General features: G+C 55.5%; 1 protein-coding gene across 5 annotated transcripts in view; it reads right to left on the bottom strand.

The window, feature by feature from the left end:
• Positions 1-22,655, bottom strand: part of Fyco1 (FYVE and coiled-coil domain autophagy adaptor 1) — a 59,884-nt gene extending 37,229 nt beyond the window's left edge. For 2 of the 5 annotated variants that reach the window (XM_004835035.4, XM_021257172.2), the window contains exons 1-7: positions 22,476-22,655; positions 12,955-13,073; positions 11,404-11,510; positions 9,501-9,626; positions 5,894-6,000; positions 4,545-4,688; positions 519-609 (exon numbers count right to left, since the gene is read on the bottom strand). In XM_004835035.4, coding sequence (XP_004835092.2) covers positions 519-609; positions 4,545-4,688; positions 5,894-6,000; positions 9,501-9,626; positions 11,404-11,510; positions 12,955-13,009 — 630 coding nt within the window. In that variant the 5' untranslated portion in view covers positions 13,010-13,073; positions 22,476-22,655. Of the gene's footprint in view, positions 1-518; positions 610-4,544; positions 4,689-5,893; positions 6,001-9,500; positions 9,627-11,403; positions 11,511-12,954; positions 13,074-13,326; positions 16,005-16,028; positions 16,179-16,867; positions 17,021-22,475 lie in introns of those variants that run through there. The other 3 variants (XM_087186863.1, XM_021257162.2, XM_087186865.1) reach the window with 3 other exon arrangements.
• Positions 22,656-23,834: the final 1,179 nt, after the last annotated feature.

Here is a 23,834-nt window from a genome sequence, read left to right as displayed (position 1 = left end):
AGCTTCTATTTTTTAATGCTTATTTTGTATACTGCTGATCAATTTCCACAAAATTACATACAGCTATGATACAATCACATTTCTAAACAAAATTACCAAACTCTGTCACCTATTGTTTCTTGGTTTGTGCTTCTGTTACACTCCTTTGTTCACGACCTGGGTAGCTTTTATTATCCTATCTTACGGAGGAGAGAGCTGAAGATTCCAGACTTAAGTAATTTCTTCTTAGCCACAGCTGGTAGGTGACAGGGTAAGGATTCAGTTTTGTGGCTTTTTAGCCATGGTGCTAAACTGCTTCTTTTAAGAGACTTTAAAATCTTTTAAAATACTTTAATTTTAAAATGGCCTAAATTCTATTTGGCTATAAAAACCTGGACTCCAGGAAACGGCAGGTGTAACCTGAAGGACTGCACTGTGCTGGCTCAAACAGGTCTCTGTGGATGTCACCCTTGAGTTGCTAGGGTCAAGGACAAATCCCGTTTGACAAGAACAAGGCAACCCCAGCCCCCTGGCCTTACCTGCAAGTAGCTGCTCACCAAGCTGCTCATGCTGGAGCTCCGGCTGGGGGCCTTCCACAGGTAGGCAGGGGAGCCGGGGGCCAGAGTCCTCCTGGGGGCCACAGACCAGACAGATTTGTATTCGGAGCAGGGAACACAAGTGCACATGCACACACAAGTGCATGCAGACACACGGAGGCCTAGGTGGTCACCAGGGGCTGCCACGGTGTGGGTGCAGCCAGGATGTGTTCACCCCAGGGCTCCTGTGTCGGGAGCCTGGTCCTCAGGTGGTGGCAGGAGAGGTGGTAGGAACTTGATCAACAGGGATGGGCCCCCAGCAGGTGAGTGGGGCTCGGCCTGTCAGGCTTCCCAGCCTAGAGAGGTCATCTTTTGTTCCTGCACCCCGTGCCCCCACTGCTACTCACCATGAAGTGAGAAGGCCAGGGGGCCCCTTGCCGGGGCTGCGGCACACTGTGGAGGCCTCTCAGCCTCCAACTTTGTGAGCTCAGTAAAGCTGAGGTGGACTGACACAGGGCCAGTGCCCCTGGGCAGCGTGGCTCTGAAGAGGTTAAAAAAAACCCAACCCTTCCGTCAAAAAGCCAAAGAGCACAGCTACAGGTCTGTGACGAGGACTCCGCCATGATGGTTCCACCATCAGGGCTTCTCTCCACCACCAAAAAAGAACTGAGTGAATGAATTCCCCAAGTTGGGGTTGAAGTTTTCCTTGAGTTTTCGACACCTGTCCTGGAGGTGGTACAAAAGGTCACACTGTGCTTAGGGCGCAGTCACCACCTTCCACTGCACACAGATAATGCAGCTGAAGATCCGCCACGGTTCACACAACCACACTGGACGGAGCAGGCCCGGAACCTTCCTTTACCGCAGGAACCGCGCCTGGATGGTACGAGCCCAGGACTACAGGCTCATGTGGCATCTCCTGTGTGTGCTGCAGGAACACGGCCACCTACTCACACATTTAGCAGCAGAACTGGCTCCAGAGCCTGAAGCTGCTGCACTGTCTGTCTCCATCCCAGCCGCTCCCTTGTCAGTAACTGCCCTGAAGACAGAGGTCCAGGTGCACAGGAGCAGGGCGGGGTGCCCCTGAAGGAAGGAAAGGAGCCCAACTCTCCACTGGCCAGAACCAGATGCACAGTGGTGCTGTGGGGCGCTCCTTCCTCATAAGGGCCAGTCAGTGAGGATTCAGCCACACTGTGGCAGCAGCGCAGCTATGGACAATACATAAGGACACTGGTGACGCTGTGATCCACTGGCCCATCGGCTATGATCTGCTCGCCCTGGCTCTACAGCCACGGAATCCCATGTGCAAATGCAGGCAAAAAATCTCAAAGCAACATGTTGAGGACCAGCCATGATATGTATAGATTGGTGGGGGCCAGGCTACAGGCCCTGCAGTCCTGAGGCTGATGTGACTTCCTTTAGGAATAAGGAAATACACACAAGGCTACATATTTCCTGGCTGTGTGGGGAAAGCTCACAATCACAGTGCTCCTAAGGCAAGATAACACTGCTAGGACAATGCAAAAAACAAATGCAGGAATCCAGGTATGGGAAGGACTCAATCCCCATTAACTTGCTCCCTTTGTGAGGACTGACTTGTTTCTCATTCTCTGTTGCCCCATTCCTAGTGCAGTCGCTGTTCTACTACGCCTCCCGCTGCGCTTCTTGCTGGCTAATACAAGTGGGTCAACTGCGGAGTCTATGGAGTCTGTCCACTAGAGGCAGGCTCCTCCGGGGCCCCTTAAACCTTGACTATTGTCTCTGTCTCTCTTTATTCCCTGTCATCCCTCCCCTACAGGTATCTGTGGGTCTGATCAGCCCCCAGCAGCAATGTCAAATGGAAAGGCAAGATGTGACAGGCTCGCTATCTCAGGGTCCAATGTGTGTAAATTTTAAAACTACACACAGAATAAAACTGTATGCAATCATAAAACATGTATGGATGCACACATGGTAAAACACGACCATCTGGACTTGAGGCACATCCACTGCACCAAGGCCATGATGACCTCTGGACACGGAGGAGGGGGAAGACGGCACTGAGCTGGGCTGGGGCTGGGTCCACGGCATTTTATTTCTCAATAGAAACAAGTATCAGGCATAAGATAAAACCATTGCAAGGACCAACTTGAAAAGTCTCCCACTGGCCAAATACGGCCAATTTAAGTTTCAAAATAAACAGTGGCAGAGTGCAACCCTAGTGAGTCAAATAAGATCCAAACCAATACTGATTTGTTTTTTTTGGGTTTTTTTTGGTACCAGGGATCGAACTCAGGTCCTTGCACTTGCCTAGCAGGCAGCGAAACCACTGAGCTAAATCCCCGGCAATAGGCCAATACTGATTTAAATGAACAGATCAACGCAGAAGAAGAAAAAGCTCACCCTGCATAGAATGGAAATTGATAATGAAAGAGGAAAACCATGCTGGATACCCTGACAGTAATGATTGCTTCAAGTAAAGCTTATTAACCAATGCTAAAAGCAAGAGCAGACAGACTTACGAGAAAAAAGACCGCAACATTCTCGAAGCATCTTCCTGTAAGATTCACCTCGATTATATAAGGAGAAGGACTGACCTTAAGACAGTGATGGCGAACCTTTCAGAGCTTTCAGTTATCACTGAACCGTTCGTTATGACTAACAAACCACCTGCTGTGGCATGAGTACTGCAGGTTCAACACCACTGCCTTAAGAAGCCTGGCCAGGGCCGGGGATTTAGCTCAGTGGTTCCGGCGCCTGCCTCGAAAGCGTAATGTCCAGAGTTTGGTCCCCGGTACCAAAAAAAAAAAAAGAAGCCTGGCCAATCCCACCTTCACCAAAGGATCATGGTTAACGGACACAAAACCCATCAACACCATGTGCTCCAGCAGATTGCAGACAGGAACATGGCCCCAGGGTTCTGCAAATAGGGCTCCAGTGGAATCCAACAAGGAGGAAACATCGGACAAACTCAGGTAAAAGAACAACTCACAAAGCAACTGGCCAGTAGTTTTCAAAAATGCCAATGTTGGGAAAGGCAAAGGTAGAGAAACTGTTCTAAACTAGAAGGGGCTCGAGAGGCCTGTGAATCTGGATTGGGTCCTGGATTTAAAAGACATTATTGAGATGCTCTGGAAAATTTGAATAATGTCTGTAGGTTAGATAGCCACATCCAGTCAATGTCCATTTCCTGATTTTACTAACTGTCCTGAGGCTACAGACGAAGTCTCTCATTTTTAGGAGACACGGTGCTTGCAGGAGCAGGGTATCAACTCTGTAACTTAGGCCCAGAGGGCTCAGGAACAAGCCCATGAGAAAAAGAAAGGAAGAATGATGAAACACTTGCAGCAAAATATTAGCCATGAGGGATCAAGGAGAAGGGCAGATAAATACTCTGTACTGTTACTGCAAACTTTTATAATTCTGAAATGACTCAAATTAAAAAGTTTAAACAAGGGCATGTGAACACAGCAAATGTTGGCTATTAAATCTCGGTGGTCGCTTTGTGGCTATCATACTCTTCTCTATATATTCAAAGTATTTCCTAGTTTAAAATAACGTGAGGACTGAAATTTGAAAACCCTATTTGCCATGTGGTGACTACTGGCTTGCGTCTAACCCCAGTGCGGCATGGCCTGCTGCCTGCCAGCTGTTCAACTGGTTACATCTGTCCACCCTTGGGGTCCAGAAAAAACAAAGGAATAAAAACACAGCAACCTCTTCAGCCAGCCTTACGGCACAAGCTGGAGCTTTCACTCCCTTTCCTGCAGCTTAGAAGGTGATAGTGGTGTAAGAACTCAGTGGAAGAAAGCCCACGCGTGCTCCTAGCCCTACTTCCACGCCCTGTCCCCTCAGCCCTCTCCAATCAGATCAGTTTATGGTCGGAGCCTTCAGATGCTATCTCAGTTATGACTCAGGAAACGGCAAAATTAGCAGGCAAAGAGCTACCTAGCTGGATGCGACTGACGAGTAAAACTTCTTCAAACGTTTCCAAAGCCTCAGACATCTCTTTCCCTGAGCTTTACGGTGTCAAGCGGTTCTTCAAGGTACCTGGCAAATGTCGGCCAAGCGGCATCCAAATCATGGCCCCTCGATGCCAGGTCAAACTGCACCTCGGTCAGCTCGTAGAGCTGGCCCACGATGTCAGAGCTCAACTTTAGCTTCAGAAAGGGGCTTCTCGCATAGTACCAGTCGCTGGAGAAGAAGATGCAACATGGGGATTAGAAGGGCAGTAGGGGTAAGGGAAGAGTGAATCTAATCAGTCCTCGGTGGCTAAATTAGTTGAAGACACAACACAACCACTTTCATTTTCAGTGCAGGAGCAGGTAACTCAAATGAGCTCGCTCTTCTGCAGGGAAATTGCAGCACTGATCTGGATCTTTATACATTTATTATTTATATCACATCTATTTCCCCAAAGGGCTGTGGGAAAGTGTAACTCTCATACTTGCCAAGAAGGGGCAACCGTGGGGAACAGCACACTTCCTTTCTGAACGGGAACCTTGCCCCCTATTCCTCTTCCAGAACTCAACATGAGACGCCAGACTCACTGCTAACCTCTGCCCAGACACCGATCAAACGCCAAGGCACAGACTCTACCCAGGGACTTTATCTGTGTGCTAGACAGTGGTCGGCTCACTTCACATGAAGCAACAAGATTCGAAACAGGTAACACCGATGAGGTGGAGAGCTAGTCACCCGGCGCTGTCTGGCTGGGGTGAGCTCAAGCTGCTTAGGGAGACGGTTGGCACCAGAGATCTAGAACAAAACACCCTTCCCGTTGACCCACACCCACTCAAGAGGCCTATCACGCACACAACTGTGTTTTCGTCTACAATTTAAAAATGATTTCTCCGATGAACTAGGGCACTCCTCAGGACAGGTGAGGCAGAGCCCACTGATGGGCGTGTGACCTGCAGTGCCCGCCTAGGCCCACCTCCCTTCACACCCTCTGTCCTGCCCCTCCCCTCCCCCACCAGGTGCAGCGCGGGTGACACGGAGACTGACACACGGACAGCGGGGCCCCCCCAAGGCTGGCTGGCCCTCCATCTCCAGAAGCCCAGATATCCTGGGATATCCTGCCACATGTGGCAGCTGAGGCCAGGTTCAGAGTTAAAACCCCTGCTGGCAATGGTGCCGGGAGCCCACGGCTGCACCTGTCTGCCCATGCCTGCCTGGATTTGGGGTTAGACAAGGCTCCAAGCCTCAGCTTCACAGCTTGCAGCCATTCCGGCCCCTCCACACCCAGGGCAGCTCGGGGATGCCCAGCCCTGTGCTCTGGATGGCAGTGGGCGGGGCAGAGGGGAAGGATGCATGCAGAAGGTGCCTGCCCCAGGGGGACACGGGGCACCAGGGTGCAGCTGTCATTGTTATGAAGGAGGGACACGGCCCACACCTACCTGGTGACCTTGGTGTTCATGAAGCACTGCTGCAAGGTGTCTGCCAGCCTCTGGTGCACCAGGGAGTAGCGGATGAAGGCTCTTCCTTTCCCCAGAGATGTCCGGAGCTGGAAGGAGCAGAGCAGAGCAGCGGGGGAAGCGCTGTCAGCCGCCCTCCAGCACAGGCCCGGCTTCCTGGAGGCCCACGGGAGCTAGGCCTGGGCAGAACACGCCGTCCAGAGCAGCCCCAAACACCCACGCGGGTCCCTCCATGGACACCAGGAGGCTGACGTCACTCCAGAGAGTGAGGGGTGTGGGTGCGTTCTGCGCTGGCCTCGCCTGAAAATAGGCTGCGGCCCCAGGACATGGGTGCAGGGGGACGCTTCCGTGCCGACCCACACATCGAGGAGTCCATGCACTGCATCCAACCTCCTTGGCGCTGTCAGGGTCTCTGAGTCAGACACAAAACCCCTGATTTAATTTGGAAGATCAGAGCCACCCCAGAAGCAAGCTGTAGCGGAAGGGATGGTCTCAGCTGGGCGAATGTGGTGTTTTGAAGGTGCCGGGAACAGGTGCAGGGGAAGAAGGCCTCAGAGGCTCGCAGCCCGTGCAGGAGAAAGAGGAGGCAAGGGCAGGGCCGGGGAGGGGGCTTTAAATTTTGCTGGGTGTGTAACCCCCGCCACCATCTCCACAAAACAATCAGCACAGTCCACATCTGGCAATACTGTCAGTGGACTGTTTCTCTCCAGGGTTCAGCCAGCACCTGCCCGGGGTGGTGGGGGCAGGTGTCTCTCCAGGGTCCCACCCGGGTGGATGGCACAGGGTCCTGAAACCTCCCCCCACATGCCTGAGGCTCCCAAGGTTTGGGGCACCTGTAGGGATGGCGACCCTGCAGCTGGTCAGACTGCCAGGAGGCTCCCAGAGCAGGGCCCTGCCAGTTGGGGGCACAGGGCAAGCAGGACAAAGGAATGAAGGGGACGGCATAGAGGACACTCGAGAGCAGCATGCAACTCGGGTCCACTCCTGAGGTCGGCCCCAGAAGCCCACCTTCCACATGCAGGGGCTCTGTGGGGCTCCAGCTTCCCTGGGTCAGGAATGCAGTCGTGGAGCACCAGAGGTCTGACTACTGTGGGTCCCGACACCTCCTGCTATAAAGAAGCCAGCGGGCCGATGGAGACAGGAAACATGCGGTGTGCGTTTAACACACTGTAAACATGTGTAGGATGTCGCACCTCAAGTGCGGATCTGCCTCTTCCTTCTGCTCACTCGAGGGCACAGCACCACAGTACAAAAAGGTTTTGAAAAATAAAAAGTGTGAAACCTCATGAGCTACAGACGCTGTGAGCCATTTCTTGGGTGAGTTTCATGTCTCATCGGGACTCTCCGAAGCAGAGGGCGGTGGGCCGACTCACTGACTTGGGGACTCGCTGGCTCGCCGCTCACCACCAGCAGCGTGGGGCCTGACAGCGAGCTGACAGGTGCCGGGAGAACCCTGCTGGCACCCCTGTGTGCGGACTCTCCTGAGGATAACCAGGGCGCTTGGAACAGTGGGCGGGACTCATACCCGCACCTATGCACACACTCACATACCAGTGACAGCCTTCTCCATGCACGCTCAGCCATGCACGGACAGCCATGCCCACAGGCCCTGCAGAACCGAGTAAGACCCCACCAAACAGCCCTGTCTGTATGCTCCCGACGCAGGTCCTTGTCCTTACTAGTGGCGTCTCCACCCATGTCACAGCCTTCAGAACAGGAAGACGTCTTGAATGACCAGCATTTGAGGCCATGTTTTTTGATCAAGTTCATCAGCTGAACTCCTTACATGCACAGGGAGCTGTGGACTTTAAAACGTACCCTTACACACCCTTTCAGGAAGGGGACAATAATAGTTCCTTTGTACTGCGAAGGAAAATGACCCCATGGCCTTTCTGTTTCGCTGTTTCAGACCCTGGGTCCACTTTCACTACTTCACTCCTTAATGCTTTGGGCATCTAATCAGCGGCGGCGGGGCAACGTGCAGGGCACTGAGCGCTCCCTGGGGTGATGGGCACTGCGCCTCAATCCTCGTGGGGACACAACGTCCCCAAAGGGCCCCTCTGAACATCCGGGAACTTACGGGAATTCTCCCTGCTTCAGCCCAACAGCCACTTCCTGCCCCAAAGGGCCCAGGGGTCCTACAATGCTCCTCACACTCCAAGGTCACTGCCTGGCTTGAAGATCTGACGGGTGCTGGTTGGGAAGCTGAGCCGAGTTCCCAGCAGGCCTCCCAAGCCTCCACCTGGAGGAACTGGCCCTGGGGAAGCAGAGCCTGCGCCTGCCACCAAACCCATCTGCATGCCAGCGAGGAGCGCCATCGCTTCCACAAAGCCCATCCTACGGCCTCGACTGCCTGAAGACCAAGGAGAGGAGCCTGGCCCGCATCAGCTGTTTCAGCAGATGTGGGGCTCCGGAGCAGGATCGAGAGTGTCTGCAGGCTGGAGCTGTCCCCGTCCCACAGCCAAAGGCGTCCAGGGCTTGGGCAGGCTGACAGCAGAAGGGAGGGGCGGGCGCAGGAACCTCCCTGGGCAGGGCAGATTTCTGGCAGTCAGACACTGCTCTCCTAGGGCCTTGGATGTCTCATGTGGCCCACATCACATGGACATTAGCGCACCACGCCTCGCGTCCTAGAGGTCAGGCATGCAGCCGGTGGACAACACCCAGCCCTGATGCCCACATTGGTCCTGTCACCTCTACAGAAGAAACACATGGGTCCGGCTGGGCCGGCTGGGGAGCTCTGCCCATGCGCCCACTGCAGCCCGGCAGGAGCCGCCCCCCACAGGCTGCCTGGCCCCGATCTCAGGGCCTATTTGTGCCCCAGTACGCAGCCAGGCTGAGCACAGAGGGGAGACCCACTGCGGGGGCAGGAGCGCGGGGCCCCAAAGTGTGTGCACCCCGTTGTTCTGGAGCCGCATGAAGTGGCAAAGCCGGGGCGCTCTGTCTCCAGCTCAGAGCTGATGAGGAATTGGCTCCCGGCAGGTTCAGAAATGCTGTGGGTCCCACCTCAGTCTCCCCTTGAATACCAGCCTCCTGGGCGCGCTTCAGGGAAAGCAGCCTAGCAGACGAAGAAAACCATGTTCCTTTTTTCTTTTTTTGCAGCACAGGGGACTCAACTCAGGACCTCGCACTGCCCTCCCTCTGGCCCCTCCAGATTCCTGAAATTGCCTAGGCTGGTTGGAACTTGTAATCCTCCTGCCTCAGCCTTCCTTCTTGGCTCAGAAAATGACTTTAAAAAGGCAGAGACGGGCCGGGGATTTAGCTCAGTGGTTCCAGCGCCTGTCTCACAAGCGCAAGGTCCTGAGTTCAATCCCCGGTACCAAAAAAACCAAAAAAGGCAGAGATGTCCTGTGCTGTGCCCTCCAAGGGCGCCATGAGCAGAGAGATGCGATGTGAGATACGATGCCCCCCGTGGGTGACACTCAGGGCCACAGACACTCGGGTGGCTGCCCTGCCTCCAGCCATAGCAGTGGGGCCCGGAGTGTGGCCGGCTAGTGCCTTTGCTCTTCTGCTCCCGTGAACCCGGCTGCCTTGGCTGCCCGCAGCAACACCAGGTGTTGGGGATAGAGGTCCCACGGTGCACCCCACCTACCTCCGAGATGGACTTGACAAAGCGGATCCCATCGCTGGCGCCCTTCACCTTGGCCAGGCAGGCGCAGAGGTAGTCCCAGTAGTCCTTTCTGGTGCCCAAGAGGCTGGCCTTCTCCTTCAGGTCGAACTGGCAGGAGAGGGCAGAGAGAGGAGAGGAGGTCCAGTGCCCTGCTGCCCACCCCACCATGGAAAGGATAAATAAGCCAGGCATGGCGGCGCACACCTGTGACCCTAGCACTCAGGAGGCTAAGGCAGGAGGGTCACAAGTCTGAAGCCAGACTGGGCTACATAGTGAGTTCAAGGCCAGCCTGAGCTCTAGTGATTCCCTGTCTCAAAAAAAACAAAACAAAAGATAAATGATAACAAGAGCTTCCTGGGCGCTGGTCCCTGGGAGGCCCTTTGCAGGCATTATTTGTATTTACTGGCAAATTAGGCTATGTTAATCACACAATGAGGGTGCTTTCATGCCCCGTTTTTAGATGAGGAAACTGAGGCTAGGAGAGACTGGCTCAAAGACCGCTAACTAGTGAGATTTAGGGGAGAACAGCAGCCCCACAGGGCTGTCTTAAATCAGTGCGGGAATCACGTGGACAGTGACGTTCACGGCGTGCACACAGCATTCTTGGTTATTTCCAATCCTTCCCCCTTTCCCTTCCCTCTTCTCCATTACTGAGTGTCAGCCTGGTTTCCCACCACTTCTTCCTCCCTCCCTCCCTCCCTCCATCTTTTCTAGCCTATTTTCTACTGTATTCTTGAGTCTGGTTATTTTATTCAGAATGATGCTCTCAAGTTCCGTCCACTGTTCTGTAAAGGACACGTTTTCGTCCTTCTTCATGGCTGAATAATGCCCTATCCTGCAGCTCCTTGTCCGTTCCTCTGCTGACACGCCCCAGAGACCCATCCCTTGGAGGGACTCTGCGCAGAGTACAGCGGGAAACCACTCACGATGGGAATCACTCCAGCTCATGAGGACACTCGCCCCACGGAGGAAGAGAGATAATGCTATTTCATTCCACGTACTCAACTCTGAAGTTTCTGTACTGTTTTAGTGCTCACATAACAAACTTGAATAAATGTCAGCTGAGTCATTTCAAGCCCAAAACCAAAATGGGCTGGGGGGTGGTGCATGAACACTGACACTGCGCAGAGAATGAGCTGGAGCCCGAGGAGACGAGCCGCCCACATCCGCCTTCCTTGCTGGCCTCTCCTCCTCTGCTTTGGAGGGAAGCGACACTATAAGATGAGGGACAGATCTGGGTTCAACACCATTTTTTTCTGATTATGAAAGCCAGATATATAGAGATTGTTAGGGAATCGAGACAAAACAAAGTAAAACACAGAAAAGAAAAAACCGTGATGCTGAATACCACTGTCCTAAAATAACGGGGCTGCTTCCTTCCTGCCCTCTTCAGCTGATGTTTTCCACATCTGCAGAGCTCTAGCTCAGAACCTCAGGGCTGAGCAGGCCCAGGAGCTCCTCTAGGAGGACAGGAAAGTACCCAGCAGCAGGACCCGGAAGGACAGGGCAGGACAGAGCCCGCTGACCCCAGTCCACGTCACACAGCCGGCTCTGCAGCAGGGCGTCTGGGTAACCCTCGGAGAGGCCACCGCCCGGGAGGCTGTACCTACATGCGTGTCTACTTGGGGAGAGACTTCCAGCTTCCACCAGCTCTCAGGGACAGCAACCTCACAAGGCGAAGACCCTGGCTGTGCGCAGGCGTTGTGGGGACTGCCTTAGGGTATCCAACCTCTAGGGCACGCTCTCAATTCCCACCCCTGACAGGGCCCATCACCCCAGCTCCCCACAAAGGACACACTGGGGGAGGGAGCTATTGTGGGGCCAGCTCTGTCCTCCCGCTGACCACATCCTGAGAGCCAGCAAGTCACCAGTAGGTGGCACTTACCTGCAGCAGGTACTCAAGTTTGTAGGAGAACTTGTGTAAGCTGGGGCTGTCGTCAGTGATGGGCTCTCCCGCTTCCTTAAACTCATTGCTCAGTTCCGTCACCGCATCTTCAAGACAACAGACAGGGATGCGTGACTGGAGGGGAGCATGGAGGGAGGGAGTGTAAGGTGTGTGAGCATCCAGGGACCGGCGCCAGGTCCTTGAGTCTGAGTGTCCTCGCCGGCCCTGTCCACCCACCCCCAGGGCCGGCGATCTGCATGCAGCTGCGGTGCTGTGTTTGGACAAGTGTCCCCAAAGGTTGCATGGTAAAGGCTGGCCCCAGCCCCTGGCGCTATCCGGAAGTTGGACCTTCACGAGGTACAGCCTAGCTGGGGGCTCTCTGGTCTCTCGGGGGCGTGCCTCTGTGGGGCTCAGGACCCCAGCGCCTCTTTCTCTCCCGCTGCTTCCAGATCACTGTTGAGGTGAGCAGTTCCCCGACATGGTCAAGGGCATGGATGGGGGCTGCGCTGCAGGGGTGCAGACGCGGGCTCTGCTCCCGCCTGGCTGTGTGACCATGGGAGCTACTCAGCCTCTCTGTGCCGTCTCCTCATCTGCAGAAGGGAGTAACAGTGGCAGCGGCCTTACGGGGGCCCGATGCGGGACTCACTGAGTCAGGACTCGGGAGAGAGGCGCACAGTGGTGCCTCGTGCCCACGTCACTGCAGGCCAAGGCCCCAACCCGGAAATAAGGCATGCAAGAAGTTTCAGATTTGGGGGCATTTCAGCTTTCAGACTTTCAGATTAGGGGCGCCCAACTGGTAAATCTATAAATATTCCACAGTTGCAGTGTGCATGCCAGGTAGGGATCCTCAGCCTGTGTTAGCCATGGCCACCCGCGAAACAGGAGGAGATGACCTGCCTGGGAAGTGACTTTTGTCTCACTGGCCTTGGCCCAAGGCCTGAGAACATGGACAGCAGTTCTGTGTCCGCCTGCTGGTGGGTCAGGAACGTGTCCCTGTGGACACAGGCACGGGGAGGCGGTCAGCTCTGGCTCGTGTTGTGGCTTACAACCGACCGAGGGACTGGGGTGGGTGGACAACGGGCCACAGTGCTGGCCTGGGGACACCACGGGAGAGGGTGACCTTGGGCCCCACAGCCTGCGAGAGGCAACCTGTCTCCTCCGTTTACAACCCCATGTGCAGCTCTGCCTGCCCCTGCCTCTCCCAACCCTGACTTGGGCCTCTCATGCAGGGACACCAGGAGCAGCTGGCCCAGCCCAGGAGCATCACGGGCAATGAGGCGGCTGCCAGCTGGGACCAGGCCAGGCAGCAAAACAAGACTGACAGGTATCACACCTCCTGCTACCACCAAAGAAGCCACCGAGGTCCCACAGCGGGAGCAGCGGGAGTCCCTCACCCTGAAACCAGAACGGTGGTGACTGTTGCCAAACTGCTGTCCTGTCATGCGAAAGGAGCACAGGCAAGCGCCCCCGGCCCCATGCACAGGACACCAGGGCCGGATGCTCCAATATCATGCGTCCTGGGCTCTGGCTCCTTCCCGAGGGCAGGCAAACCTTGCAGGTCGCGGATGATCCTCTGCAGCTGGCCCTCGGCACTGCTGGCGGCCATGGTGAGTCCCTGCTGGTGGCCGTGTGGTCAGAAGGGGCTGGGCCTGGGGCCGTCCAGTCAGCAGCTGTCACACACCAGGTCATACCGCCGAGGGAAGGAGAGACGGTGAGGGAGCAGTCAGAGACGCGGTTTAAGGGTGTTGGGGGACCCCTCGCTGGGCACAAGCCTGGCAGCCTCCCTGGGCAAGAAGCTGGGCCCCCTGCACGCCCGACTTTGTTTCCGGTGCATTTATACTCAGACCCAGCCCCCTGGTTTGTGGCTCACTGAGGCACCAGATCAACCGCGCAGCAGCATAGCCTGTCCCTCCTACCGCTCACCTTCTGTCCTCGGAGAAGCCCCCAGCCGCTCCCGAGCCCTGGCACCAAGGCTGGGCCCAGAGAGCCGGGTGCAGGTGGTGCCCCTCCGCAGCACCCAGCGCTCCCCTCCCATGCACCCCTCTTTCCGGAAGGGCCAGGACCTGTGCCGGGGCAGTGTCCCAGGGCACGTACCCTCAGGCCTTCTTTACAGGACAGCCTGGTGGCTGGGCAGGGATGTGCCGCCCTTGTGGGGGGTTGCAGCCTTCCACTGCCCACAGTCCGGCTCAGCCTGGGGTGCAGCCCACTGCCCGGCTGGCTGCCCAGGGCCTGTGCACCAGTCCAGGCATTTCTATTTTAGGCTTGGTTACAGTCCCCTCTCCTGCCGGGGAGTCCCCTACCCGGGCAGCTGTTAATGTGATCTAAGGTCACGGTGGAGGCCAATGACCAGCAAAGGTGAGACGGATCTCCTGGGACAGAGGCTGGATGCACGTTTGGACTCCACGAGTTCTTTCAGAACCTCTCACTCTTCCCATGGATAAAGGCAGGAATCGTGGTTATGGCATCCCGGCTGCTCTAAGGCCACACTGCAGCCTGGCGCTGCTTCCGGAGCAGAACACTAACTTCCGCCTCGCAGGTCGTGCACCGGAACCAGAAGTGTGCGCTTCACCTAGGGACCGGGCCCTCGTGTCCCCAGCACCACGTCCTCCCCTCGCCTGAGCGCAGCACACGATCCTCTGACCCTGAGGTCACTGGCCCTGACCCGAGCCGTCTGTTAATCAGTCTTCCCCCGAGGACGCTGGCCCTTGGACAAGCACAGGGCTCTTTCCTCAAACAGCACCTGGCTGCGCTCAGAGCTAGACGTGGCCCTGGGTGATGCTGCCAGGCCCTCCTCACCTTAGCCAAACACAGAATCCGGGCCTCCACCCCGCCAGATTGGTAGGCTTTGCTGGTCTGCGTCCCTTGGCCATGGGTAAACTCCACCATGCAGCCCAGCTTCTCACAGGCCGCGCCTCAGTCGGCAACCTCCAGTGCAAAGTTCAAGTTCACCAGCAAAAGCAGACGGCAGACTAGAGACGGCTGCGGGAGTGGCTGGCCCTGGACGAGGCCTGCCATGTGCACGCCGCTTTGCCTGCACATGTGACCGGTTTCCATTCTTAGCCCCTGGTTTACACGGAAGACCTGATGCACAGGGAGTAGGCCTGGGGAGCCTGGGGAGCCCACCGCCCCGAGTGTGTCCAACACAGGCCACTGCTCACCCTCCCATGGCCAGCGACCCCACACCCGCGCTGGGAGCCGGGCAAGGGCACCCGGAAGGGAGAAGGTCCCAGCCACATGCAACCCCAAATATTTACAGGGGCATCCTGGTGTCAGCATGGGGAGGGGCGGGCGGTCCCAAGACAGACGCCTAGGCCTATTTTTAATCACCAAGCCACCGCACACGGGCTGTGACTCCATGCGAACAAAGCCCAGTGAGGGCTTCCATGGCCTCAGGGGAGGAGGCAGTCGGGACAGGCCTGTTCCACAGTCCCAGGTCTTGACCCAGAGCCCAGAGAGCAGAGCCAGGGACCTTGAACGGAGGGTGGGAGCAGGTTAGGAGAAGCCCGCCCACCTGGCCCAGGGTGTCACCCGCGGAGCACAGTGACCAGACAGGCAGCGTCGGGGGCCGCCTGGAGAGCGAGGCCCAGGCTCGGTCAGCCCCTCCTGCCACAGGAGGACTTGAGGGCTCGGGAATCACTGCCCACACCAGCTGTCCAGCCCCCTCGCCTGCTCCGTGCAGGTTGGAGATACTGAGGCCCTGAGGCCCCGCCCCACCTGGTGGTGCTCAGCTGTCCAAGGAGACAGATGGGGAGATACCCTGGTTGCCGGACCAAGAGGAAGGGCCATTGCGGGGACACAGGTGCCCACCTCGAGGAGGGGTGCACACGGACACACAGCCCAGGTGGCCTCCAGTGGCAACTGCGAGAAGCCACTGGGGGACCCTGCATCCTGAACCCTGATATACGACATTCAGCAAGGGAGACGCTGGGGAGAAAGCAGACCGGTGGAGGCCAGAGATCTAGGGGCGCTGTGTCTCCATGGGGTGGGGGGCTCTGTGACTACACACCGGACAGACGCGTGTCAGAACACATAACTGAACTGCAGCTCGGAGTAACAGCAGCCTTGTGATGGAGTTTTGAAAACTGCTGGGAACCGGGGCAAGGACAAGTTGTCCTGCTGGGGAAGGGAGAGGGTGGTGGGTGTTCTGTGACAGCCACAGACCGGGCCAGGCCTGGAGAAAGAGGGGGTGACCGGAAAGGGGAGTGGCTGGGCTTCCCGCTGCAGGGTCCGAGGGTGAGTGGGGACGAGGGTGGCACTCACACCCGAGCCCAGGGAAGCCCGGCCCTGCACACTGGTCACTCTCACACTGCTCACACTGCTCACTCGTGGGCAGGGCTGGGGGCGGGGCAACGGCATTCTGCCAGCCCGGTCCACAAACCAGAGCCTCAGCACAGGTGGAAATGTGTTTGTCTGTTCTGTGGTACTGGGGGCTGACGTCTGGGTCTCTGCACCGAGCTGTGTCCGCCACCCTTTTTGAGACAGTCTGGCTAAACTGCCCTGGGTGAGCTCAAACTTGGGATCCTCCTACTTCAGCCCCCCAGTGCTGGAATGATAGTTATGGGCCACCACGCCCCTGGGGTCCTGTGCTTCTTTGAGGCCCGGTGCTGCCCTTATTGCAGGCTGACCTGGCTTCACAGCGGCAGTGTGCCTGCTGGTGTCGAGTTCCAGGTCACGATGCAGTTACACAAGCTGATTTTCCAGACAGCTGCAAGAACTTGGGCGCCAGGCCTGTGGGTCACCGTGAGCTTCTTTACTAGACTCTGGGTGTCACCTCCCTGGGGAATGGGAAGTAAAACCTATTTCCATGGACCCTTGGGGTTCTCCCCTCGACCTCCTCTGCCTGCTCCAGGTTGTCACCCACTGAGAAAGACATGGGGTGGGGCACCGTCACTCTGCACACCTGGTCACTGGCCCGTCACTTGGCAGCCCCCTGGCTGGGATCAGCGGGCTCTGGCATCAGTCAGCCCCGTGCTGATGCCCACCACCAGCCAGCACAGTGCTCTCCGAACTTGGGGACACAGCACGGCCATGCACAGGGTCATAGCCATCTGGGCACCAGGCAGGACGCACGGTCACCTGCAGGGACACAGGGTCCTGCTGTGGGGATGAGGAACCTTTCTTGATGTTCTCTGACGAGCTCCTTCAAACGTCAGAAAACCCTCAGCTGCCCTGCATGCCTGCAGCAATAGGCGCAGCATGCTAGTCCCAGATTAAGACGCGGACACTCACTGACTCACGTATGCTCACTTCTAACATGCACAGGCTGTCCAGAGACGCCCGCCCGGCTCAGCTGGGTGCTTCCCTAGTCCCAAACAATTCCACCCTGACCACAAAGGAACGTTCACAACAAGGACAGCTGGAGAAGCAACAAGCCTCTGGACGGGTCCACTGCCTGGGCCCAGCCTGCACACCCCATGGCGCCCACCGAGTCACCACCCCCAGGGAGTGCGTATCTGCCTGGTACCTGTGGCTCTGAAGGCCCAGAGGTCCTGCTGTCCCCTGCCCGGAAGCTGTGGGTGGGCAGCGGTGGCCTGGCAGGTGCCCTCGAGGGAAGCCCAGGAGTGAGGCTCAGACAGTGCTCACGGGTTTGGCAAGGCCAGCTCTGAGGGACGCTCCTCTGCGTGGTGAACAAAGGCTCGTTAGGTGACCCAGCCCCTGGGACTGGTGATTAAAGCGCTCACCAGCTGCGTGCTGGGCCTCTTTCCTAAAGACCCTTCTTCCTTTGATCTTTCTCTTAAAGGGAATGAGGCCTGGGGACCTTGCCACAGCTTCTCAAACCTTCTACTGACCACTCCCCCAATTGTAGGGTCTTTGGTCACTTCCTCAAAACACACACACAAAGCTTCCACAATTCTAGCCCACGGACCCAGGAGAGCAGGGTCAGAGGATCTGAGCCCAGGAGGAGCTGCGGGGACCTTAGAGACACTGGGAGGCTTCCAGGGAGGTGAGCAGAGAGCCCAGGGAGAGGCCACACATCCATCCCCGGGGCTGTGGGCCAAGGTCCTGCCTGGACCAAAGGGTGAGGATGGCAGGTGTGACAATCTGAGCAGTCTCCAGAACAAAAACACAGACAACTGAGTGATCAATGGTGCGTCTACTCCTGCTCCAAAGAGCACAAACCCCACCCAGGCAGGGAGAAGTGACAGCTCTCCAAAATTAAAGGCTCAGGGGACCTTCCTGACCAGTGTCAAGAGGGTTAGTCTAGCTAGCTAGGAATTCAGACCTGCAGCCCATAGAATATGACACGGCCACTGACTGTGGCCTTGAGGAAGACACAGGTAACCTCCCGTGCTAACAAACTGCCAGCTAGGCAAGAGGTGGTGTGGGCACCACTGTGAAGGGCAGGTCTGACCCAGGAGTGAACAAGACCCATGGGTGCAGGCCTGGTCTTCAGGGAACTTGTGCTCAGTGGGAGAAATGGGCAATGTTTTAGTAACTGGGACAGAATATCCCCCGCCAACACACACACACACACACACACACACACACACACACACACACCTTAAGGGAGGACAGGTTTATTTGGCTCATGGTTCCTGTGGTTTCAGTCCATGATCAGCTGGTTCCAAGACAGAAACAGCATGGCTGCTCACCCCATGCAGCCAGGAAGCAGAGAGAATGACAAGAACACACCCTGCCAGGGCACACCCCAGTGACCCGTTTCTTCCCACCAGCCTCAGCTCTCTACAGCAAGTTCAGCGCTGAACTCACGAATGGGTGAATCCACTGATGAGTAGAGTGCCCCAGGATTCCGTCCTCTTCCAACAGCCCCGCCTCCGAGCACAGACTTTTACCTCTAAATCACCGCAGGTAACATACACCCCAATAAGACTGCACACAAGAACAGTCCCTTGTGGGCAGTTAAGTGCTTTGATGAAATGAATGTGTAAGACATGAAACCACACTCCCGCATGATGCCACACCTCAGCAGCAGGCCTCCCTCACAGTCGCCTTTCCCAGCGTTGAGGCCATCACCAGCACAGAGATGGCTCATTTCATCATGGTTCTCCTCTCAGTACTCATTTTCCCATGACCTAGCCCAGTTCCAGCACATGGAGAGCCCCCAGTAAACTACTTGCTGATTGAATGAATGAATGGATGAATGAATGACTAAAACACAAAACTGAACTACATCTTGAGGCAGGGAAATGTACCAGAAATGTGAATGATAGTAATCTGCCAATGTGGGAATGCGGGTAGATTTACTGTTAAAAACTCTTTCTCTGATTTTTAAATTTCCTTTGTTAAGCATCAGTTACTTTTTTTTTTTTTGGTACCAGGGATCGAACTTGGATCCTTGCACTTGCGCACCAGGTGGTGAAACCACTGAGCTAAATTCCCGGCCCAAGCATCAGTTACTTTCATGTGGACTACAATAATGCATTTCAAGATCATGTTGCAGTTGTGAGCGCTGTATTGCTGTTATTGTGAAAGTCGTTGGAACCACTATTCCCCAAGTGCGCAGAGTAGGCTATTTCAGGAATTACTGAGGGCTGGGTGAGTGTGTCCTCTCCTCTCTTTAGTGACATCCCCCGCTGTCCGCAGAGCTCAGATGACTACTGTTAGACACGTTCCCACCTCGTGGCCTGTCTTCTTCTCTCCCTGGGCTGCCCGAAAGTGGCCAGGGCCATGCTCCGTTTCCCCTGCCTAGTGCCCCTACCCCTCTCTGCCAGCTCCTCCAGACATTCTGGTGTTAGCCAGGAGAGGAGGACATGTGCACCACTGTTTAGTCCCCAAGAAACCCTTCACCCCCATCCAGGACAATGGAACCGCTGTCCCCACTACCACATTCCTCTCATGGGTGGAACTGTGCCCTGACTCTTCCTGTTCTCATGTGAGGCCCTAATGCTTACCTCACAGAGTGGCTGCAGTTGAAGACAGGCTCTTTAGAGAGGGCTAAATTTAAGTTTAGCAGGCTAAATGAGGCCAGGCAGGTGGACTGCAATCCAGTCTGCCTGGTGTCCTTATAGGAAGAGGAACTTGGGATACAAAAGAAACACCAGCGCTGTGTGAGCACAGACGAAAGGCCACACGAGGACACAGAAAAAGGCAGCCAGTGGAGGAGCCCAACCTGCCAAGACCCTGATCGTAGACTTCCGGCCTTTACACGGGGAGAGAAGAAGCCACTGGGGTGGGACATCTTGCTATGGGGGCCCTTCCTTCTTCATTTCCAAAGTGTGGCTCTGCCACCAACTGGGCAGTCTGGGGTGCGACGGGGCTGTTGGGTCTGGTTCTGCTAGCCCCTGCAGGGAGGTGACCACAGCAGGACACGGCCCCACCCAGGATGGCTCGGTGAAGACCATGGTTGGGTGAGGCTCAAGATGTTTTTAGGTCGCCAGCTATGTATTTCCAGGCCACCTGTTTGTCCTGGGCAAGTTATCTGACCTCTTTCTACTTTCTTTTGCCTCAGGTGTCATCTTGGGAGATGACCTTGGAGGTACTAGGGACTGTTGTCCTTGCAGGAGGTGGGAAAGAGGAAGAACATTCTCAATGGCCAAGGCTTCTGAGTGCCCCTCCCTGCTCTTGAGCAGGTCTACAGCCGCCCTGGAAAGGGTACCTGCCCACAGGTTCAGCTCCAGGAAGTCCCTTCAGCTCCTCTGTAGCCCGAGCCTCTGAGCTCACCAGCACCAGACTGGGCTCTTCTGGGGACTCGCAGCTCAGCCCCCCATGCCTGTGGAGGGCTTGCACAGAATGCTGTTTTTTGGTCTCAGTGTTTCTTCTGCTAACTCGATTTCCTGCTCCAGGCCCATGGGTACCATCCTCAGGCTCCTGGGGGGCGGCGGAGGGGTGGGAGGAGACCAGGCCAGCCCTTGGGCCCACAGCCCAGCCACAAAGCCACAGTTCTGTAACAGGGACACACACATCCTCTTCTCTGCAGGAGACAGAGGCCTTCGGTGCCTCTCAAATGCCACAGCGCCCCACGTGAACAGGAAGGGCCGCTAGGTCACCAGAAAGCTAACCGGCTCCAGTGTGAGACCAGCGAGGTCAAAGAGCTCCCTCTGCCCAACCACACACAGCCTCTGCCTTTCTCCTCCCAAGGCCAGGATGGTACAGAGACCTCAGCCATTTTTAAACGTTATGCATCAAAAAAAATTGCAAGAAAGTAGGCAACATTCCCACAGGCATCCAATTTCTTATCGTCCTAACTTACTTCACTGCTCTACCTGAGGCTCAAGTACTGTTTATTTGAGCGACCTAAGAAGACAGCAGATGTCAACATGGCCATGGCGAAGCTCCTGAGGTCACAGGCCCGCTTCCTGGGCTGCTGGCACCAAACGTGATTCCTAACTTGAGTTCTACCAGTTCCCGTCACACAGTCACCACTAGACAGTCCACTTCCTCTGCCTCATGTTTAAAAACACACTGGTCTTGAGTGACAGGTGTGTGGTCTTTAGAATCTCCGGAAAATGTGGGCTGCCCATGAGCTAAAGCCCTTCTGTAAAGGGAAGCCAGGCCTGGCAGGGGGTGCATTTCTTGAGTACCAACTCTGTCTCTACAGCCGCAGAGACCCTAGTCAAAGCTGACATGTGCTCTGACCTTGCTGTTACAGATGGCACCTCGAATCCCAAACGCCTGTGGGGACCATCCCACCTGGAAGGACCAAGCTGAAAACTTGGCTCCTGAACCAGGCAGGGACCCCAAACCCAACCCCAAGCGGCAAAGGATCAGGCACGAGTTCACTGACTAAGCTATTATCAATCTCTTAAGCAAACGCAGAAATAAAGTAAAAAACTAAGAGTAGACGAAGGGTCACTATACAATTCTTGCAGAGTCCAGATGTTTACCTATTTGCTTAATGAAAGATTGAAAACTAAACAAAGTGCTACACATAGATGAGCACTTTTTTTTCTTTCTGGTATAAGGATTGAACTCAGGATCTTGTGTTTTTGAGGCAGGCATTGCTACTGAGATAAACCCATGGCCAAGATGAACACTTTTCATGGAAGCAGATAAACACTGTTTCCTAAAACAAGAGCCTTATCAGATCCTTCTAATCAGAAGATAGCCATCACCGTGACGTTAACTCTGACTTCCGAGGAACACAGCTAGCACAAAGCCTTCAGTGCTGTAGAACAGCGGCTAGAGACAAAGGGTCAAGAGCACCCACCAACCCAGGGCCATTTCAGAAGGGGGACACTGAAAGCAGAAATGCACAGCCCGGGCCCCAACAATTACCACCCCGTCAGTGGAGAGCACTAGGCAGATGGCAGGGAATTAAGCTTCCGCAGGAGACCACAGGGCCCACAGCTGTGGGAGGGCAGGGTGCAGATTAAGCCCTGATCCGATGCCCCTAAAAGGTCCCTGACCCATTCCTCTGCCGGGAAAGGAAACTGCTGCGGTTAGACAAGCACAGGGACTGAGAGGCCAGCTCAGACGGTGTCAACAAGCGCTCTACTTCTTTCCGGAGGGGACAGCCAATGGGAACAGAGAAAGACTGAGGGGGGCATCTCAGAGCACATGTGCATTAACGAGAAGCCTCGTGGGTAGAGTTGTCAACCGCATGTTTTTCTTATGTAAAGGTGAAATTCAGTCTTTCCTCTGTACACCTAGCCTCGGGGTCTGCATAGTACAGTTCAGACCGTGCAAGAGGCTACCGCGAGACCTGCTCCTGGCACAAGGGCCAGTGGCAAAGAGTGCCCAGGGCAGAGGGCAAACCGTCTCCTCCCGGGAGGGGGCAGGGCATCAGGGACCCCGCGCTGAGGCTCTGGGCTGTGCCGGCCCAACTCAGCCGGGACCGCTGCATCCTGGGGGCAGTGCCAGCAGGACCTGCAGCCTGGGCCCCGGGCTGGCACCGAGACCCCCAGCCGGGGTCCCCTGCGCCCGCCATCCCACAAAACAGAAGTGGTGTCTGGGATCCACCTGTCTAACCGGTGCCCGGGCACCCTAGCCCCAGACCCCTTACTCTGGTGACCCAGAGGTGACGGGGGCCGCCGGGCAGGGCTCGCGGGGACCCGGGTCGGGAGGGGACGCTCTGGGCAACAGGTGACCCGCGGCGCCCGAGCACACTCTCTTCTAGGGTGGAGAGCGGCCCCAGCGCCCCCAGAGCCCCGCAGGTTGCCGGCGGCACTTACAAGCTCCTGGGTCCCCCGCCGGGCAGAACCGAAACTTTCTGGGGTCAAGCGGAAGAGTACGCGAGCGCCGCGCAAGCAGCCATGACGCGCACTCCTGCCCGCAGGCGGAGGCGGACTACAACTCCCGGCATGCCGCGCGGGGCAGCGGCCTCCAACTCCCATCCGACCGGCCTCCAACTCCCATCGGACCTCGTGGGCAGGAGGACGCGGACCACGGCTGCCGGCACGGTCCCTTCGCTGGTCTCTGCTCCCCAGCTCCTACCCACGTGCCTGCCAAGCCCGCCCTCTTTGCACTTCGCAGTCGTGGGGTGAGATTGTGCCCGTAAGTCAGGTCTGGGTCCTTGCGAGAAGCGCTATGTGTGGCTATTGAGCATTTGATGTAATATACACCAGAATTTCAAAGATTTGTCCAAAAAAGGATGTAAACTAGCTCACTGATATTTTTATATTCTTGCATGTTGGCAATATTTTTTTATGTATTGGGGTAAGTAAAAAACATTTTATATTGCTGGACCTCATATCTCATCTTTTGTTCCCCCTCGTTAACTCAGGGATTTAAAAATCTGGGTTTAAAACTGTGTTCATTAACGAACTACCCCACAACCCCAGCCAGTCTGTGCTGATAAGTTGGAAAGCTGGACAAAATAGAACACAATGCATTCAGTGAACAGTGTCTGCCAGGGGCACAATAGAGAAAAGCAACAGCACCCGGGGAATTTCTACCAGGGATTGAAGCTCTAGCTGCCACGGTGCTCTTTGCCCAGGTTCCCACCAATTAGGTTAGAAGCGGCTCTCTCAGGACTTAACTAATGAGGAGTCCGCTGATAAGCCCAGCGCCTCGTGATCCAGCACCCTCCACACACGTGAGACTTGGGGAGACATTGCAGATCTAAACCATAATGACCCTACTATTGATTTTTTCAACAGCCACCACCAACTGAAAACTTTTTAAATTTTAAAAATAAGCTCTTCATAATATAGATTTAGGCTCCCCCCCCCCTTTGAGTTATAATCAGAGAAAATAGTATTCCTCACAGAAAAGGATGGCCATTGTTCCTGGTAAACCAGGAGAGCCCTGTTATTCCATCATGAATATTTTTTCACAACAAATTTAAATATAATCCAGAATGGAGGTTAACATTGTTTTCCATCTCCCCCTCTCTTTCCTTAGTCTCTTCCCTCCCCTCCCTCTGATCCCACTTCTTATTTAATACCAAACCTTCTACTTTCATGTTATTTTGTTTATTTCTAGAGTCCATATGTGAGTTTAAAAATGCAATACTTTTCTTCCTGAGCCTGGCTCCTTTCACTTAATATGATGATCTCCAGTTCCATCAGTTTTCCTGTAAATGCCACTAT

The sequence above is a fragment of the Heterocephalus glaber genome, unplaced genomic scaffold (assembly GCF_053883595.1).
Source record: "Heterocephalus glaber isolate CG9 unplaced genomic scaffold, H.glaber_assembly_v1.0 deba00001504, whole genome shotgun sequence".
NCBI lineage: Eukaryota > Metazoa > Chordata > Mammalia > Rodentia > Bathyergidae > Heterocephalus > Heterocephalus glaber.
The sequence above is the reverse complement of the archived record's forward strand: the minus strand, read 5'-3'. Positions and strand labels throughout refer to the sequence as shown.